Source organism: Nyctereutes procyonoides, unplaced genomic scaffold (assembly GCF_905146905.1).
Source record: "Nyctereutes procyonoides isolate TBG_1078 unplaced genomic scaffold, NYPRO_anot_genome, whole genome shotgun sequence".
In the NCBI taxonomy this organism is placed as follows: Eukaryota; Metazoa; Chordata; class Mammalia; order Carnivora; family Canidae; genus Nyctereutes; species Nyctereutes procyonoides.
Window position 1 is genome coordinate 14,547,936 of NW_026575130.1, and position 20,012 is coordinate 14,567,947.

A 20,012-nucleotide genomic window follows, 5' to 3' on the forward strand; every position below is an offset into this window, starting at 1 on the left:
AAGAAGAAAAAAAAAAACCCAAAAACTTCCATTTTGTAACATCACAAATGTCTTCTAGGTTTTACCAAGGACCAAAAATGCTAAAATTCTCTATATGATTTCCAGTGATGGAAACAAGCCAGAGACAGTAAGCACCCAAAGTGGTGAGTTAGCACTTTCTGGATGCCTGTTGTCCTCATGGAAGAGACCCTGGAACTATTTGTTGGCCCATTTGTGTCTGTACATCTGCATCATCCTCTGACGGAACATGCCAAACGTGTCTTCCTTGTGCTCCTGCCCGTCAGCACCTAGCGCTTCCCCTTCCGATGCAGTTCCCATGCTGACGGGTTCCCTGATGCCCTTCCCACAGGAGCCCAGGCCGTGGCCCTCCTTCCAGCCCATCTTCTGCAGCATCTGGAACCCCAGGTTCTTGTCGGTCAGCTTCTGCTGGGCGAAATCAAAATCCTTGGGTTTCTTCTTTTTGGACATGGGACAACCCCGAGGTCTGTCGTAGGCAATTCGAACTGGTTCATGAACTTTGGGTTCCTGGATGAGACACAGCCTCTCTGGAGCCGGAATCATGCCAACCTTCAAGGACTTGCTACTGACCCTCTTCCGAAGGAAGCAGGCACCGGAAGTGGCCTGTGATAGGGCAGGTGCACCCACCAGACCATCCTCGGCTGCCTCACTCGGGAAGCCATGGGGGGGGGGGTGCTGCCCTTATAGCCCTCGGACTTGGCAGCCCTTCCTGGTTGCCTGGAGGCCCCTCTAGGAGTGGAGGCCTCTTCGGTCCCCTCCTCATCCTCATCTTCCTTGTCTTCATCATCCTCCTCAGGCATCACCTCTGGGCTTTCCAACTCAGCCTCATGCTGAGGGGGCTCATCTTCAAACTCTCCTTCCCCTTCCATGGGATCAAGGGGGCTCTCTCGAGAATCAGTGCTCTCACTGGTGTGGAGGTTCAGTGGAGATGATGAAAAAACAAATTGACGGCATAGTTCAAATACTTTCTTTCGATAGAATTTGGAGGCTGAACTATTTTGGTCATGGAGAAACCACAAGTCAGGGTTGTCAGTACTGTTTTCTATGCTGAATTGTTCAATTTCTGGTTCCATCTGAGCAACAAATCTGGCCAGTTTCTCTGCAGTCTCCATTGTCTTCATGTCAACGTCAGCAGATGGGCAGGGAGAGGAGGATTGAGGAGCTTCAGAGACTTCCACTCCTGCTGGCTTGTGGGATAGGCCCAAGACTTCTGGGCTGGGGTCCCCAAGAGAGGGTCCAACTGGGTCAGGTGGGCAGTCCTTGACAGTATCATTTCCCTCTGGCTGGGACAGCTTTCCCTGCAATGAACCTGGAGCCTGCCAGCCATGGTGTTTCAGTCTGGTGCTTGAGGAGAGGAGGGTCTGGGTCCCAGTGGTTGCTTTCCTCACCTTCCAGCCCCGAAGCCCTTGAGTGTGGAGCAGCCCCCGCTGGAGGCCTGGGAGGAGCCTCTTCTTGAGGCTCCGGATTGTCCGAGCATACAGCATGGCCCAGACCGCACACTCTGCTGCTGTTGGCTTTTGATCTGCTCCTGGCAAGGTGTGGCTCATCCGCTGCATTTCTGCCAGCTTCAATTTGTAGTATTTATACTCCAGACTACTGTCATCAGACAAAAGCCAGTAAGCAGGGTCCTCCTTGAGAAGAGCTCTCTCTTTGGGAGATAGGCTGCCTCCGACAATACGAGTGACCAGCTGATCGATGGTGTCCACCACCTTGTGATCCGCTCGCTGGGGGACAGCATCACTGAGACCACTTGGGGACTTGGCCTGAATTTTGGGTTTGGTAGGAGGAACAACTTTCTCCTCATCTTGGGTAGGCTCAGGTTCAGCTTTCTTGACCTGAAGTGGACACCCACTGGTGACCAGCCAGGCCTTCAGGTGATCGATGTATTCTCTCCCAAACAGAGTAGAGTCCTCAAAATTTGGAAATGCAGCAGGAGAGGGAGCTATATCTTGGAACCCAACAGCTTCTAAGATGTTCTCTTGCCAGAAAGAAGAGGCCAAGGAGAAAGTCTGTCCCAAAAGGGCTAAAGACTTCTGGCAGAGAGCATTGGTGGTCTCCAGGGCAACAGCCAAGTCCAGGGGGTTACTGAGGGTTTTCATCTTGACACTCAGCTCATAGGCATTGCAAGCCATGAGCAGGGGTATGACACTTCAGAAGGTGGTCTTGAAGCCTCATTATGTACTTGTCAAAAGGCTTTATGATTTCAAAAAAGCAATTTTTGGTCTTCACAGCACCTTTGTCTAAAAGCATGTTTTAAAACTCATTATCAACTCTGGGTGTTTTCAAAGCAGAGTGCTTTAAAAATTTGATCGTAAAAAAGCAAAAATTTCTGTGCTCTGGTTTTAAGGAGCATTTGAATGAAGCGAGTATTTTAGCACAGGTTTTGGTTTCGAGTTCAAAGAGCGTCTGGAAAAGCTGAGAAAATTTAACATCATCTTTTATGGTGTGGAATCCTGCCCATTTGATTATTTCTATCCCAAATCTTGAAAAAACATCAGACTTATCTATGAGGTCGAAGCTCATCTTTCTTCTGGGAAGCCAAATATACTTCAGATTGAGCCCCAAAGGGATCTGAGTGGGAAACTGGATATCTTCTGTTCCTGGGTTTGTCCCCAGGGTCACATCAGGACTTGAGGTGGTTTTCTGGATTTGGTTGGTGCCCTGAGTTTTGGGAGTAATACGATTTACAGTGGGTACCTTCTTCGTGCTCACACTTCTTAGTGTGACAAGTTTACCAACTCCCCCTTTAGATGGGAGCAGGCCCTGAGTCTCTCCCTTTCCTAAAAGGGCCCCTTCCTGGTCAACGATGTTTAGACCTCGGCCTCTGCCCTGGACTTGGCCACTGCCTCTGAGCACAGAGTCTGTGTCCCCTGGACGGTTCACATTGTAATCCCGACTTTTTTTCTTCAAGCACTCTTTCTCAATCAGCCTAGAGGAACCAAAGTCCCCAAGCAGTGCAGAAGGACCAAAATTACACTCCTGTGACAAAGGGGATTCTTGAGAAATGGGGTGGCCAAAGTCTTGTTCCCAAGAGCCACAGAGTGCAAATTTCCAATCCTGAGAACGGAAATGTCCCAATTTCCGGTGGCCAAAAACTTGGTCTCGGGAATCAGGGTGGGAAAATTCCAGATCCTGGCCACACTCTTTGCGAAAGTAGTTGTCTTCACTTACAGAAGGATTGCTTGATCTGAAGGAAGGTCCTGGAAATACATCACCTCTCAAGCTTTCTCTCCCAGTGTCTCGAGGGTGGGCTACAGATCCAGCCAGAGTGTATCTGCTGTCACTAGGAATGTCATCATACATATCTGCTCTTGCTCTTGGGACTGTCCTTAGAAGATCTTGAGCTTTAAACTGAAGAGCTTCACCTACGGCTTCACCACTGGGGTCCATGTGATATTGGTTAGCTTTTTCTTGCAATACAGCATCAAAAGTCTCCAGTGCAATTCGCCTAGCTGCCATGTTTCTCTGACCCCGAACCCACCGCGCCCGGAGCCGCCCCCCCCCCTCAGCTGCCACTTCAGGCTCCTCACCCGCACGGCGGCTGGGGGGGGGGGGCTCCTTTATGTTTTAAATGAAAAGGATTAATTATGTGAACCATCAATACTTGCTTGGTTCTACAGATATGGTGACAATTGGTCTGGAGGAAGAAAAGCATTTCCTTGAAGAAATAAGCACAACGGTGACCTTCCAATTGCACATACACATAAATGATGATTTGCAAACATCAAAATCAGGCCTGATATGGGAAGTTATGAAGGCATTTCCACACTGACCATTCACAGAGATAAATCCTTCAACTTATGCAGATGTCAATGTATAAAGTGAACAGGAAGAAAAAAATGAACTACATTCTCTTCCATGTCTGATATGGTCTGATGTGAATACTTCTTTCTCCCGTGACTCTTTGTCAGTGACCTTGACTGCTGGGCAATAAAGAATAGTAGAATAAAGTGTGGGTTAATTTACTCACACTCAAAAATGACAAATTAACATGAAAGTGTGATTTGTTTTGTATTTTTACTAACATATTTTGTTTAGTGATTAAAGTCTCAAGTGAACTGACCTAAAGGCTTTTAACCACAAGTTCATACTTGTGTGAAGCTCATTATTAGCACCTTGGAGCAATGAATTCATTCAGTCAATTCTCAATTTTATGTAGATGAACTTATATGTGGACTTATGGACTCAACATGCATATAGTCCAAAAGTCATTAGTGAAACCTTTTATTTTTATATTTTGTAAGATATTTATTTATTTATTTGATAGAGAGAGACCAAACAAGCAGGGGGAGGGGTAGAGTGAGAGGGAGAAGCAGGCTCCCGTCTGTGCAGGGAAACTATGTGGGGCTCAACCCCAGGACCCTGTGAGCCAAAGGCAGACACACAATGGACTGAGTGACCCAGGCGCCCCTAGTGAAACTTTTATATGACAGTAAAGTAGAGTAGACGGTCCTGAACATGAAGGGACAGAAATAGGTTTTTCAGGGTACTGGTAACATTCTTTCTAGAGCACCACCTAAGTTAAGTGTATTCACTTTGAGGTAAATCATTAAAGCTGTACTCTTATGATTAATGCAATCTTTTACTTACGTGATTGTTCAATTTAAAAAAGGCTGATGTAAACAGAAAAATTTTAAAACTGAAAACATGACATGATCTAAGCTCTGCGAAATTATGGATTTCTGTCTTGTTCAGTTTTCCAATGTCTAGTACCTGGCACATGTAAAGGACCCAACATATATTCAAATGAACAATGGCTAAAAAAGAAATCCTACTATGCAAACATAGACGAGCTCCTATAAGAAAGCAAAGATTCCCCTACCTTACCTCTCATCTCCAATCCTGCTTTTCAGAGTGACTAACTTTTTAACACTTTTAACTCTCTTTTTTGTTTTCCTGGGTGTTTTTTTCATATTTCCAAATACTATGTTTATGTCTTTTTTCTTCATTTGTCTATTTTAGATATTATGTTCTTGTTCTGACACATTGAACTCACAATACCATCATTTTCCTTTTTCCTCCTCTAACTATAGCTATAATGAATGAGAAGTTGAACCCATTTAGAGTTAAAATACTGAATTTTATATTCAATTTCTGTATCCAGCTTGTCTTCAATTTCTTTGGAGAAATATGAATGTAAGTTCATAGCAGAGATTAATTATTAAGCAAAAGATGCAACCCCAGAAACACCTGAAGCCAGAAAGAAACTAGACTGAGACCATAAATGATAACTAATAACCCCAAAATGAACAGTTCCTTATATTATCATAATGACAAGAATTGTCTTTGTACCTTCCCACATACATTTTTCTTAAGGTGACCTGTCTCAATAAAGCAAGAAAATCTCAAGTCTTCTAAATAATACTACTCTACCAAAGAAACAAATAATTTTAGAACTAGATGGTTTAGTCTAACCCTTTCATTTTTACACACAGAGAAAATGAGACCCAGAAAAGTTAGTTTGCCCAGAGCCACAGAGCTTAATCAATAGCTACCTAGTCAATATCTGCTGACATTCCATCTAGTTATTTACTTACTCATTTAGCAAACTTACCGGGTGCTATGCAAAGAAAAAGTAAGATGAAATGCCTGCCCTCAAGATATTTTCTGTCTCGAAAACATAAGAAGTCAAGAGAACACGGATTGGGGGGCACATAACTCTTCATGGAGACGTCAGGGAGAATGGATAGAAGAGAGAGAAATGTCTGAACCACCCCTGAAGGTTGAGTAGTTGGCTAGGGAGGAAAGGACACTCCTCACATAGGGAATGTGTATGCAGAGGCATTGAAAATGAGAAAACACAGTGGATAAGGAAATGAAAATTGATGTGGATGATTTGAGAAATAGGGGATTGGTGAAGAGCAAGAGTGGGAGGTGAGCTGTGCAGAATCAGCTTGTGAAGACAACAAGAGATTCATTTCAGAAATATAAAGATTATGACATGGGCAGCCCCGGGGGCGCAGCGGGTTTAGCCGCCGCCTGCAGCCCGGGGTGTGATCCTGGAGACCTGGGATCGAGTCCCACATCGGGCTCCTTGCATGGAGCCTGCTTCTCCCTCTGCCTGTGTTTCTGCCTCTCTCTCTCTCTGTGTCTCTCATGAATAAATAAATAAAATCTTAAAAAAATATATAAAGATTATGACATGATCAGACTTGTACTTTAGAAAGCTGACCTTTATGCTGGAATGAAAGATGGAATAGAAGGAGATAATGAATGAATCAGGAGGCAATGCAAAAATGAAAGTTATAAATTCAGCGAGGAAGGGATGGATTCTGGGTATGAGGAAGAGGCTGAATTAACAGAACTTGATGATTGGAGGAGATAAGTGAGTATGCATGAAGAATAGTTTCCTAGATTTCTGGCATAAGGAAACTACTGAATGGATCACAGTGGGCTAACATCTGCATTTCTTTTTTTCTTTTTAAGATTTTATTTATTTATTCATGAGAGACACAGAGACAGGCAGAGACATAGGCAGAGGGAGAGGCAGGCTCCCTGTGGGGAGCCTGATGCGAGACTCAATCCCAGGACTCGAGGATCACCACCTGAGCCAAAGGCAGATGCTCAACCACTGAGCCATCCAGGTGTTCCTAAAAACTTCATTTCTTAATGTGTGTGTTGGGCTGGGGGGTTGCAATTTGGTAAATGAGGATGACGCTAAATTTGATACTGACATACTGATGGGGATATCTATATGAAGATATTTAAGTGGCTCAGCAATAAAATTATTTTCTGTGGCTTGCCTTGAATGACTGGGTTCCTTCAGTTTAACAAATATTTAGTAAATATAGCGCAACTGCCCCCCAAATCATCCATCTTTTTCAACACAGGATTGGACTACTTTTCTAAGTCCTGTTTGGCTATTACAGTAGACTTTCTAAGAGAAATGGGATACTTTCCCTGACTATCATAAAAAGAACTTGAGCATAAATTACTGCTGAGGTAATGTTTCAAAATAGGAACTATTAAGATGTTCTAAGATGTGCTTGTTAAATTCACTTAAATGACTAAAATGGGAAATTGGGTAAAGACATGAAGAGAAACCATAAAGATATTTTATCAAATGAATGCTATGTCATGACATGAGAGCAAGGAAATACATTTAATTGTTAAACACGTGCTTTTAAATTTCCCAGGTGTACTGAGGTTTCCTTAATCACAACTGATTTCTAAAATATTTTAGGAATGAGGGGGAAATAACCATTGTTTTGAATTAATCAAAAATAGGATAATCCGCAGATGAATGCCTATAAAAATGTTCTTTTTCAATCTCTCTTTTCATTATGGCCTCTCCTTCTCATCCATGGTACAGAGAATTTATTCTTTTCTCTGGAATTCTGATTCATTTTCTAGGTTATTTTTCTTGTTCATATTCAAGTCAGTAATAAAGTTCAAGATCTAATTTTATAGAGAACACTCCCACTAAGTCCTTACCTATGCTTTCATTATCCTTGATTGTGACCAAATCTTTGAGACTTATAGGTTTAAAACACACACACACACACACACACACACACACACACACACAAATACTTAACTTACATACCTTACTATATGTTAACTTCATAATGAATGAATTAAATAATATAGTATGGGATTCGCTCTGGATTTGGTTCATTTTATCCATCTCCAACAAAAAGTATTTTCCTAGGCTTCCTGGTTCGCTTGAAATCAGCAGTGTGAATACATTTTATAAAATAATCTTTTCTAGGCACCTGTGTGGCTCAGCTGCTTAAGCATCTGACTCTTGATTTTGGCTCAGGTCATGATCTCCGGGTTGTGAGATCCAGCCCTGCATCAAGGTCCGTACTGGACATGGAGACTGCTTAAGATGCTCTCTCTCTCTCTCTCTCTCTCTTTGCCCCACTGCACACCCCTCCATTAAAAAAAAAATATATATATATATATATATATTTATATATATTCTTTTTGACTGCCTGGATTCTATATTAAATTTTAATTTTATATAAACCAATGGTTTTGTGTATTCCCTCAAGTACTTTTCTGAATATCCAACAGAACTAAAAACATCCAGTTTAATTTTTATTCTTTATCTTCTTCATGTTTCTTCCTACTTTAAATTTCCTCTGTATAAACAGCCATTCGTACTACTTCCAACCTTTTGTATTACCTTTAACTTTCTAAGCCATGAAAGTGCTTATATTATTGAGAGAGCATTACACAAAATGCTATAAATTTTAAGGGATTCTTTTCCTTTCGCCTCACCACCATACCTAGCCCCTATTTAAAAGAAAAAAAAAATACTGAAGTTTATAAACCAGGTCTTAATGATCAAACACCAATAAATGCTTAAATCCTAAAAAAACAAACTTATAATTAAGAACTAGCAAATTCTTCAACTATCAATAAGATATGAGGAATTCAAGTTAAAACATTCAAAAAATAGTCATTCTCTCCATTCCTAAAATTCTTGTCTTGGAAGGCATATTTTCTAAGACAATCAAGTAACTTTTTCTCACTATTTGAATGAATTGCAGGTGTGGACACAGGACCAATAGGCAGGTAGACTGATTAGGGAGTCCGTCATCATTTTTTTCTTCTTTCATGCTCGATATATGTTAGAATTGATTTCTGGAGATAAAAACTGACTTCTGGAGGGAGAGATATGTCCTGACATTGAAATAGAGTGTAATATGTTCAGTCCAAATCACATGATAAACAATAATAACAAGTTTTTAAAATGACTGCTATATTGACAAAATTCATTATAGCAACTGAATTTTTTAAATGTTAAATGCTTTCTATAGAGGTGTGTTTAACTTTATGCAGGTTTTGTATTTTTTTAGTTGAAGTTAGAAAAAAGACAATCTTGCCTACAAATACTCATATCAAAAGCCTTAAACCTAAGAAAAATCCAGAGCTTTATTTTTCAGGATGGAATACATGAATTGTCCATAGATTTTTGACTAATACAGTAAAGCTAAGGACATTAGTTTTGTGTTTTTGTTTATGCTTCTCTCTATGCCTAGGAGCTGTAGACTGAGCTGATTATGTAATGGAACACAGCAGAATGTATCCTCTGCAACTTCTTGCAGGGAAACTTCAGGCAAGGTAGTTGGATTATTTTATTATTTTAACTTACAAATTGCTGCTGGGAGTACTTTTCAACAATAACATCTTTACAGTGGACTTACATATAAGTAAACATTTAGTTTCTTTTGCAGTTTGTTGGCAACAATAAAAATGATTATACATATAAATATTTGTAAACAACTTTTAAATTTAATTTTTTAAACCTGAAAGTATGTTGGTAAGTGATTCAAAGACAGGTAAGTGTCAGAACCAGAATTAGGTGGGCAGCAAAACACAGTGGACCAAAATCAGCAATTTCCAATAAAATGGTTCTTACTCTCCCTGGGGTCAGGACACCAGGACTGGGAGTGCTGGCATTGTATTCTTTTCTGGTCTGGATGGTAGATTTCATAAATTGTGTCCACAGACAATACATGGTTAGATTTAGAGTTTTAAGGACAGTTTTCTGAAAATGCTACGAGTGAAAAATAATCAACCAAACCCTGACATGAGGAGGTCCTAGGTATTGCAAAATCACTAAAGTATGAAAGTGGAAAATACAGTAAACCTTCCTAACTGCCTGCTTGTTCCTAAGATTTCCTGCTAGTAACTATTTCCCCTCAGTTTTTTATAGGTGGTAAGTATTTAATTCTGGATGGCTTAACTTATTTTGTTTTTACTTTTTAATTGATTAATTTAGATAGGCTTTAACAAGCTTTAGATTACAAAGAAGTGCATGTAGCATTGTTTCCTTTTTTAGATACTAATGTTGAAATTACAGTTTCAATGGAGAAATTCTAGAGTAGCCAAAAAAGTCAAATTTATTTACTTGCTTAGGCACCTTTTATCATTTCAATTACTTTATTACCTTGCTTCATAAGTGCCTCTAAAACCTGGAAACTAAAAGCCATTTTCTTTTCCAGTTCATAAACTCCTCTTTCAGAATGAAATGCTTTCCTTTTGAAAGGCACTGGGTACTTTTTAATAAGCTCCTTGTTCTAGTAAACTTCAAGTAATCTTTAGATAAGAATATAATATCTAGGAAGCCATAACTAAATTTTGGTTTCTTTCTTCCCTAAAGGCAAGGCAAAATAGTGTAATTTTTGTTCCTTGCAGAAAACAGCTGTCTTATTTTTGAACAAAGAAAACTTATGCCATTCCTTCACTCAAAAAATAGTTATTGATGACCTACTAGGTACCAACAAATACAATGCTGAATATCAGATATTGCTTTGTCAGTGTAAATTAGATATGATCTCTTTTTGGCTGGAACTATAGGATTTTTATTCTTTCAGATAGTTCTTTTCTTCTCCTTTCTATTATCTTAAAAAATAATTAGAATAGGCCATATAGTCTTTATAGTCTTCTTTAAAGCTCCACTAGTCAGAATCTTTTTTCACCATTTAAAGAACTTGAGTATCTATTGAAAGTATGGGTCAGAATAAAAGCTGGTTGTAAGATTTTTGGCCTAATGGTGAAATATAAAGTAATAAGCCAATTTGTAGTCCATTTCATTATTCTAATTTCAAAAATAGGCAGCAAATTAGAGCAGTTCATGAAACTTGTACTACTGATAATTAAATCTATGAGTTACTACAGAAAAAATAAGGAAAATAATTGATTTCTTTTTAAGATTTATAATGCAATGATATTTTTATAATTAACACTCTAAATATTTTAATTCATAATCTACTCTTAAAGATTCTGTAATCTTTAACAAATGACATCTTATACTACTTTTATGTAAAACTGTTAGGCCTGGGCAGCCCAGGTGGCTCAGCAGTTTAGCACCGCCTTCAGCCCACCACCTGATCCTGGAGTCGCAGGATGGAGTCCCAAGTCAGGCTCCTTGCATGGAGCCTGCTTCCCCCTCTGCCTGTGTCTCTGCCTTTCTCTCTCTCTCTCTCTCTCTCTCTCTCTCTCTGTGTGTCTCTCTCATGAATAAATAAATAAAATCTTTAAAAAAATAAAATAAAACTGTTAGGCTTTAAATTATCTGTAGTGAAGCAATAAAATATTATTTCACAACTTATTTCTAAACTATTAGTTGATTTTCAAGGGTAGGTCTGTCAACCTCAGCCAAAATATAAAAGACAGCTCAGTAATTTGTACCCAGGAACACTCTCTCAAATATAGCAGAGACCAAAGGTACAAAGCAAGTTTATCATCATGAGAAGAATGCTATTTTTTTTTTCCAATAGTGAGGCACTAGAGACTCATTAATGAAATTTACCAACAGTCTCAGTTACGTTACTCTACTAACTCTACCAAATTATATGGCTTGAAATATTAATCTTTATTTTTTTTTTTTTTTTTTAAAGTCAAGGAGCCAAACTAACTTGTAGGACTGTGTCACAAGTCTAAACATTCTTTCCTAAGGCTGAATGCTTCTAGTTCTTGAAAATCCTCAAGGTCCTCTTAGAAATGACAGGGTCAACTCATAGGAGTATATATGCTTCTGATGGTTTAGCTGCTCACCTCTAAGAACACTACAGTGGAGTTCAGGATTTGTGGGAGGTGCAAGAATGCAAACGAGAATTATTTCCCAGAAAGCAGCACAAATTGCTTCTACACTGAAGTGTAGTTTACTGGTCATCAAGAAGCAGTTGTCAATTAACTCTAATCAGACATAAATGTAGATCTATGAGTAAGACATTTTAAAATGTCCTATGACACTAAAATTCTTTTCCTCCTTCTCTTCCTTCTGTTCTTACAATGTTAACAATCAGGCCACCTTATATGATTCATACAATAAACAGAAAACCAATAAAACAAACAATTTCCCTACTAATTTGCATAGCCATTGACTCTTATACATCCATTCCTGATAATATGATTCCTGTTCAATCTGTAGACTAGAATAGCATAATCTCAATATTTATTCTATTGGTTAAACTACTCTGCATTTCCAGATACACATTCTACTGCAGTCATCTCTGTGCTCAGAAGAGCATATCTACTAACATGTTCTCAGAAGAAAAAGGTATTTTCACTACTTTATCAAGAATCCATCTGGAAACTCATATTTTTTAACTTATTATTTTAAAATGTCAATACTGTTATTACTTCTTCCAAGTTCAAACTAATTGAAGGTTATGAAGTAACCACTTCCCCCCCTCAGAAGCCAGAACTTTCACCTCTTCTGAACAGGGGAATACCTCTCATAAATTAGGTAAAAAAAAAAAAAAAAAAAAAAAAATCTTGCTGATTGAATGATAGTCCAAGATTCCTGCAGCTGCCAATTCTTTATCTAGACCTTCTATCTTACCACAGTGAGCAATCCCTGAAAGGCAAGCTAGTAGCTTACTCCATCAATTATCTGGAAGTCCGAAAGCAGTAATAAAAACAACCTAAGTATTAGTTTCTTAAACTAGCTTGTTTGTTCCAAGAACAGGACAAGGGAAATAGGAGGAATATGATCACAAATCTAACATTCTGCCTATTTCAGACTGAGCTTTTTTTTTTTTTTTTTTTTACCAACGGCAACTCAGTCATCTCAGATGAACTTGTTTAAGAGGTAGAAATAAGAAGGAAGTGCAAAGATCAAAGTAGTGCTTACAAAGGGGAACGACTATTTTTGTATGTATACTCCAGTATTTACTAACTGGGTTTGAAAAACAAGGTGTTTATTCAGCCCATCTGAATGCCAGCTGCAGAACATAAGATCAAATTGAAATCTGAAAAATAAAGATAACAGACTTTCGAAACCATAATTTTCAAACCCACCAACACCTAACTGGATTATATTTCCCTTAAAAAGTCTTTCAAACAGATTGGAAGTGATTTACTATCCACAGCAAACAGTATTTCAGTGCCAGCATTAAATCTACACATAATGAGCCTTTCTTTGTGTTCACATTTGTCCAGTAGGCTATGGCCCAGGAAGACATTTTATCTAAACAAGCTCCAGAGGGCATTGAGAGTTGCAGGTAGACCAATATGGATGAATAATTTCAGGAAATTTCATGTTTCCACTTACATGTTCAACTCCCCTTAGCAACTTAATTACATGATAAACGTAAAATGCTACAGGAAACAAATCTTTGTATCTCCTGTCTTCCCAAGTTCATAAGCTCAAAAGACACTTTAAGTTATTTACATTTCTTTAGTGCATCAAACAGTAAACTGGTTTATCTCTAGAAAGCACAATATCAAAATTAGGAAAACAACATACTTCGGCTAAGAACTTCAGGTTAATCAAGACTCCCTTTGAGTTTTAACAAACGCTATGCAATTTAAACTACTCAAAAATATTCTGTTGAGATGTTTGCTGGAAAAACAAGCACTGAGCCTCTTGATCGCAAACTTCGGTGTTTACCAAAGACCATCAGTTTACAGAACATTTGTACTCCAGAGTTTATTAAAGGTTTTAGTAATACTATAGTCATTTTCTCCGATTATGGGCCTTATAAGAAAACCTTTAAGTTAAATATAGGCATTTAATAAGCCGCAATGCTGAAAAACCTTACTTGGCAAAGTCCATGAAAAGGTCTTAAACCTAATTAAGCACTGTATCATCAAGTCCCATTCAGATTTCGGTACAGACCAGTAAATAAATCGGGGCGAACTTCTACACTGGTATCTGTTTTTAAAGGCCGTAAGAAAACTTGTATTTAAAATGGTCTTTGTCTATCGCATTGTTTTTGTTTTAGAGGTCATGCACCATACATCGCGGCGTTGACGTGCAGTCCCAGTGTTTTACATAATCGGTGTTTAAAAAGTGCTCTAAGTAGACAATTTCTTTTCTCGAATGCCAGGCTGTGTAGGATCAGCACCAGGCCCTCCTTGGTTTTTGAAAACGAAGATACAGACCCTAGAGTAGGTGAATATACTCCGTCCTGGCTGGCCAGCGTGTGCGTGTGCGTGTGTGTGAAGTGGGGGCTTCTTTTTGAAGTGGGAGATGAAGGAATGAGGCTGTTCTCTCCAACCTGGGGGGCTGGGGGGGCTGGGGAGGGCTTTCCCAGTCCAGAGGACTGACACACGCTTCTGCTTTCATTTCATGGAACGCCCTAAGGTGAAATCTGGTTCAGCACTGCACCAGCCACCTTCCCCTCTCCGAGGCGCACCGCGACACCGTCCAGCCACCCGCCAGGAGCGGGTGGAGGTGGGGGTGAACATCACAAAAATCTTTAAAAAGTGTCTCAATGCAAGCGTTCCCCCCGGGCTCCCGCCGCCGGCGGGCGCAGGGACGCGGGCGCGGAGGGCGCGGAGGGCGCGGAGGGCGGCGGGGCGGCCGCGGCCCTGCGGCCCTGCGGCCCCGGGGTCCCGGGTCCCCGGGTCCCGGTCCCCGCGCGCCTCTGCCCCTCGGGCCGGTCCCACGCGCCCCTCCACCGCGGCCCCCCGGGTCCTGCGTCGGTCTAGCCCCGCGGTCAGCGCGGGAATGAGGAAGTCGGAGAGCGCGGGAGGGGTGCGGGGCGGGGAGGCGCGGGGCGGGGAGGGGGGGCGGCGGGACGCGGCCGCACGTCCCGGCGTGGCCCCCGCTTGCCCGAGTTCGGCTTACCCTGGCGGCGAGTCCGCGCTCGGCCTCCCTGCGCCTGCGGGCTCCCCCGGGGCGGCGCGGGCCTGCGGGCGGGCGAAGGGAGGAGCGGCGGCCGGGGCCGGGGCCGGGGCCGGGGCCGGGCCGGGACCGCGGCCGGGGCGTCCGGAGCGGGGCCGGGGCTGGCGGGCGGGCGGGCGGTGTCGCCGGGCCGGGCCGGGCCGGGCCGCTCAGCGCCGCGCCATGTCCGCAGCGCGGGCCGAGGGAAGCGCAGGGCGCGGGTGGCCGGGCCGCGGCGGCTCCGGCCTGGGCTGCGCCGGGCGCTGTCGGAGCAGGGGCGGCGGCGGCGGCGGCGGCGGCGGCGGCGGCGTTGGCGGTGGCGGCGGCGGGGCGCGGGGCGCGGGGCGCGGGCGGCGGCGGGGCCCGACGGACGGGAAGGGCAGGGGAAGCTGTCAGCGCGTCGCCGGGCCGCGCCGGTGGCGAAACCTCCTCTTCCTGCCCCGGCTCGCTGGTGCACTTCTCTCTCTGCCTCTCTCGCTCACTCTCTCACTTCCTGGCTGGAAATTCCCACTGACGTCGAGAGAGAAGACAGACAGACGGACACCGGCGCGCACGCAGCGGGGGCGGGAGGTGGGGTCGCCGCCGGGGGCGGGGGAAGCCCGCGCTGCTGGGGGCCGCCGTGCGCCCCCGGCCCGGCCCGCCCCGCCCCGGCCCGCCCCGCCCGGCCTGGCCGCCCCGCCCGGCTCCCGCCCCTCCCGGCCGCCGAGGGGCGCAGGACCGGGGCGGCCCGGACGCGTGGGCGCCCCGCGGAGCCCCGAGGGCGGGGGCGGGCGGCGCGGCCGGCGGCGCGGGCGGTCCGGAGCCCCAGGGGCAGGCCCGAGCGTCCGGAGGGGATGCTGGCGCGGCCCGGAGCCTGCATCTCATTTATAGATGCCTTGTAAGCCGCCTCATTTACGCGGAAACCTCCCCGCAGACTGAAGTGCGAGGGCTACGTCCTGACCGACTTCTGTCCAGGGGATTCCGAACATCTTTGAGACCTTCTGTGAGGTCCCAGATCTCCCTCCTGCTTGTGACACTTCTTCAGAACACTCATCTGCAGGGTGTTGTCAGGCCTTTGTGATGACCGCCGTGGACAGAATCATAGCAGCGGCGGTGGCGCTACTGTTGGTTCACAGCCCACGAAGGAAAAACTAATCCAGCGGATGGGAGTCTTCCTCTCTTTCTCTCTGGAGGGGCCACTACGAGAACCCCAGCGACCGCCATGCACTAGCTTTGGGGCTTCTTCGTGTTCCAGGCACTGTGTTAGGCAAGGGCTGGGGATACTTGAGGATGGACTAGCTCCCCGAATAAGAAACCTTGCGTTAAAGTAGATACTACAAAGCTCATCATCTCACCACTGAGTTCCCTGGCCACTGTGTAAATTTAACTTAAAACCTTAATAATCTCGCAATAACTAGGTGGTGTTATGGTGTTGCTATGGCATTTGATTGCCCTTGAGAGTTGGCCATTGTTTCCAGACTGCTCCCAGCCCCCCCCCTTTACAACCCCCCTTCCCTCCCTCCCCAAGGCTATGACAAGGTTCTCCAGTGTTTGGCGGAGGAACGGAGACCCATTTGGCTGGGTCTGGGGGTCTGGGGGGAGTCTCTGCAGATGAATGTATAGCGTACGTAAAATGATTGTTGCCACTCACACGAGTATGAAGAGTGCAAATTTCCATTAGACAAAAGAGCATTAGGAGAGTAGTTTTCTTCTTTATGAGGCAGAGGTGAACATTCACAGGCTTCATGGAGGGGTGTGGGGTCTGGGGAAGTGGGGATGGCATGGCCCATTGATGAAAGAATGGAGAGATAGGATTGCATGACATATTTTGGGAACAAAAATAAAATTTTTTAAGATTTATTTATTTATTTATTTATGAGAGAGAGAGAGAGAGAGAGGCAGAGACACAGGCAGAGGGAGAAGCAGGCTCCATGCCAGGAGCCCGACGTGGCACCGGATCCAGGGACTCCAGGATCGCGCCCTGGGCCAAAGGCAGGCGCTAAACCACTGAGCCACCCAGGGATCCCCAGGAACAAAAATTAAAGAACATTATTTAGTAAAAAGGAATTAAATCAAATTTCAAATTCAAAATTGTCCCACAGGAGAAACATAAAATTGAGGATGGGGTGGGAAGAAGCAGGTATATTAGTTTCCTGAGGCCTCCATAACAGTTACAAAAACTAGGTGGTTTAGAATAACAGAAAGTTATTCTCTCACAGTTCTGGCGGCTAGAAGTCAGAGATGGAGTTATTGGCATGCTCCCTTTGAAGGCTCTAGGGAAGAATCTTTGCCTCTTCCTAGCTTCCAGGGGCTCCCACAATCGCTAATACTCCTTGGCCTTTAGCTGCATCAGTCACACATCTCCCTCTGTCTTCACATGGTTTCTTCTCTGTGTCTCCTCTGTGTCTTTATAGCTATATCTCTCCTTTCTCTTATCAAGACACCAGTCATTGAAGCCCACCCCAATCCAGTATGATTTCATCTTAACTTGATTACATCTGTAAAGACCCTATTTCCAAATAAGGTCACGTTCATAAGTGCCTTGGGTTAGACTTCAACCTTATCTTTTAGGGGAATGCAATTCCATGTATTATAGTAAGCAAAGCTGTAAAATTTCCCCATCTGCTCTTTTTGGTTCACTGGTTAATCTTCCTATACTCTTGCTTTGTTTCCTAACACTTTCTCTACACCTGGTACATACCTGCTTTAAGGAATGTTTCTTATAAATTCACTACCCTAAAGTGTCAAAGGGCATTTGCCATTATCAGGCTACAAAGAAAAAAGAAAGCCTAAATATAGAATTTCACACATCAGGACTGTGGAAAGGGCAAGTTGTGTTGTGTTTGTCACCAGTCTTTGAAATTACATAAACATCCCTTCTTCTGAAGCTGAGTTTTGGAAATGTCAGTGTCCAGAGAATTTTGAGGTTGAGAACTCTATAGTGTGTGTATTGACAATGAAAAATGAAACAGGGTGTGAGGGGATTCACAAATACAGATCCATATATCTGAGTCTTGCAAACTCTCAGACCCATCTTAGTGATATAACAGGCCTAAATTGTATTTCTGTAGAGGTTACAACTTGCTTCAGGTCATGAAACTACCTCCAGATGCTTAGAAACACCCAGGTTACCGGCCTTGGCCATGGGCGCCAAGATGAAATAGAAAGGTTTTACTAGATTTGAAATCAGACTTGAGGTGGAGTCTTCGATTTGCCTTGAATTATCTGTGTAACCTCTGCCAAGTAATAGTTTCTATGAATTTCAGTTTCTTCACCTGTACAATAAGCATGACATTATGGCTTATATTATCTATTTTGCTGTATAATAGCTTTCTATAATTTCTTACGTTTATATGTTGTATTGCTATGATCTGAATATTTGAATGTTCATATGTTGAAATCCTAACCTTGAAAGTGAAAGTATTAGGAGGTGGATAGGTTTCATAATTGATTTAGTATCCTTATAAGAGACCCTAGGAGCTTCCAGTCTGGTGAACACATGGAGGTGGGGGAAAAAATGGCATGCCTGGAGTGAGCATGGAAGCTCTGTGCCCTTTCCCCATACCTTGCCCTGTGGATCTCTTCATCTGGCTATTGATTCATATCCTTTATCATGTCCTTCAATACACTGGTAAATGACACAGAAATAATTCAACACTATGGACCATTTTTCCACCTATGGACTATATATCATCCAATGACTATCAGTTTGATGGAGAAGCCATTGAGGAGTACATATGCTCCTCCATTCAGTAGAGGCACGAAGAGGGTATCATTTGACTAGTGACAGCTGTGTCAGACAACACACACACATCAGCCAAAAAATCAACAAATTATTTGGAAGCTATTACAATGGTTTGTGGAACAATTTGTGCTACAAGCGTATCTTCTGGCATATATAAACCAATTCCTGAAGAATGGACAGCAGCTGCAAATATACAGCTTTAGTACTGCAAAGGCTGGTTTCCCTACTTCCTATCCTTCAGTGCATTCAGGGATGTTAAAAGAAAATATCACATTCAAACAACTAAAGAGATTATTAAATTCTCTCCTGCGCTGTTGATAAAAAGAGAGACTCCAGAGACCTAGCTCCTCCCTTCTGCTATGTGAGGATACAACGAAAAGTCTGCAACCAGGAAAAAGGCCTCACTAGACCATGCTGGACTATCAGTCTTCAGAAACGAGACATATAAATCTTTGTTGTTTATAAGCCACCCAGTTTGTGGTATTTTGTTATAGCTGCCCGAGTTAGCAGACTAAGATATATACAAAACAATAACGTATATATAACGTTATTAACAACCTTACCTCACAAAGTTCTAGAGAAAAAGAGGAGATAAAGAATGTAAGGCCTATACAAATGTAAACATTTATCCTAAGAAAAAAGACTTGAAATTAATTTTTGTCATAGGCTTCCAGGGAATATGTACTTGCACTATTGAAAGACACTGAGTAATATTCTCTCATCCTTGCAACGTCTCTCCATACTGATAGTGGAGTATTTCATTTCACCACCATTAAAGTGCTTGCCATATTCTGTGTTGTGCTTGCACAGTTAAACCATGTCTTATTGAAGGGACACTCAGTTAGCCTATATAAGTGGTTATAAAAGAGAAAGAAGATACAATCTCTACTAGAAGAATGACCCCTTATGGAATGACCAAGACAAAAGCAATTTGTACAATGGATTATTTCACTAAGAGTAAAACCAACCTGATAGGGCAAAGAAATCATCTTCCTCTTTCAATTATATAAAGAATTGAGAATTTTATTCCCTTGGCAATGAAGATGCACTGAAATAGAGACAGCAACACATTTAAAAGAAGAATGTCACTGGGGCACCTGGCTGGCTCAGTTGGTAGAGCATATGACTCCTGATCTCTGAGTAGTGAGTTGGAGCCCCGTGCTGGGAATAGAGTTTGCTTAAAAAACAAAACAAACAACAGCAATGACAAAAACCAAACAGTATCATAATTCTAAAAAAAATAATACAATAAAAATTAAAATATTAAAAGAAGAATGTCCCTGTGTCTTTCCTATCTGTTCAAACAGATATTTATGTACGGCCATCACTGCCTTCAAAGAGTTCACAAAACACAAAGGAGTGCTTAAAATTATTATATAAGGCAAAGTATAGTGAATGTTTTCATGGAGGTATATTAAATACTTAGGTATAGGTAGAGAGAGATACCACAATGCTGTCAGTATTGTCGGGTGCTTATGCCCTTGGGCTGCAGAGTCGGGTGCTAAGTTCGGATCTGAAGCTGTACCTGTTTGTGCTCTTCACAGAAAGTAATTCCCTCCTGCTTTGCCCTGACTAGGTGTGTGACCCTAGAAAAGGAACATCATTATTCAAAGCCTCCTTTTTCTTACGTGTTAGACATGATGACAATTATATCCAACTCATATTGGTATTGTAAGGGTCAAATGAGATGCATACCAGATG

General features: G+C 42.6%; 2 protein-coding genes across 2 annotated transcripts in view; both read right to left on the minus strand.

Annotated features, from left to right (window-relative positions):
• The window catches only part of NFKB1 (nuclear factor kappa B subunit 1), a 119,276-nt gene extending 104,602 nt beyond the window's left edge, over positions 1-14,674 (minus strand). Inside the window, exon 1 of the mRNA XM_055342467.1 lies at positions 14,552-14,674. The gene's annotated coding sequence lies outside the window, so the exon portion shown is untranslated. The remainder of the gene's footprint in view (positions 1-14,551) is intronic.
• On the minus strand, positions 35-3,483 carry LOC129521192 (SURP and G-patch domain-containing protein 2-like). Its single transcript, XM_055342468.1, is given in 3 exon segments — positions 35-691; positions 724-2,166; positions 2,168-3,483. Coding segments are annotated over 3 exon segments (3,249 nt in total). The 5' UTR covers positions 3,478-3,483; the 3' UTR covers positions 35-195.
• Positions 14,675-20,012: the final 5,338 nt, after the last annotated feature.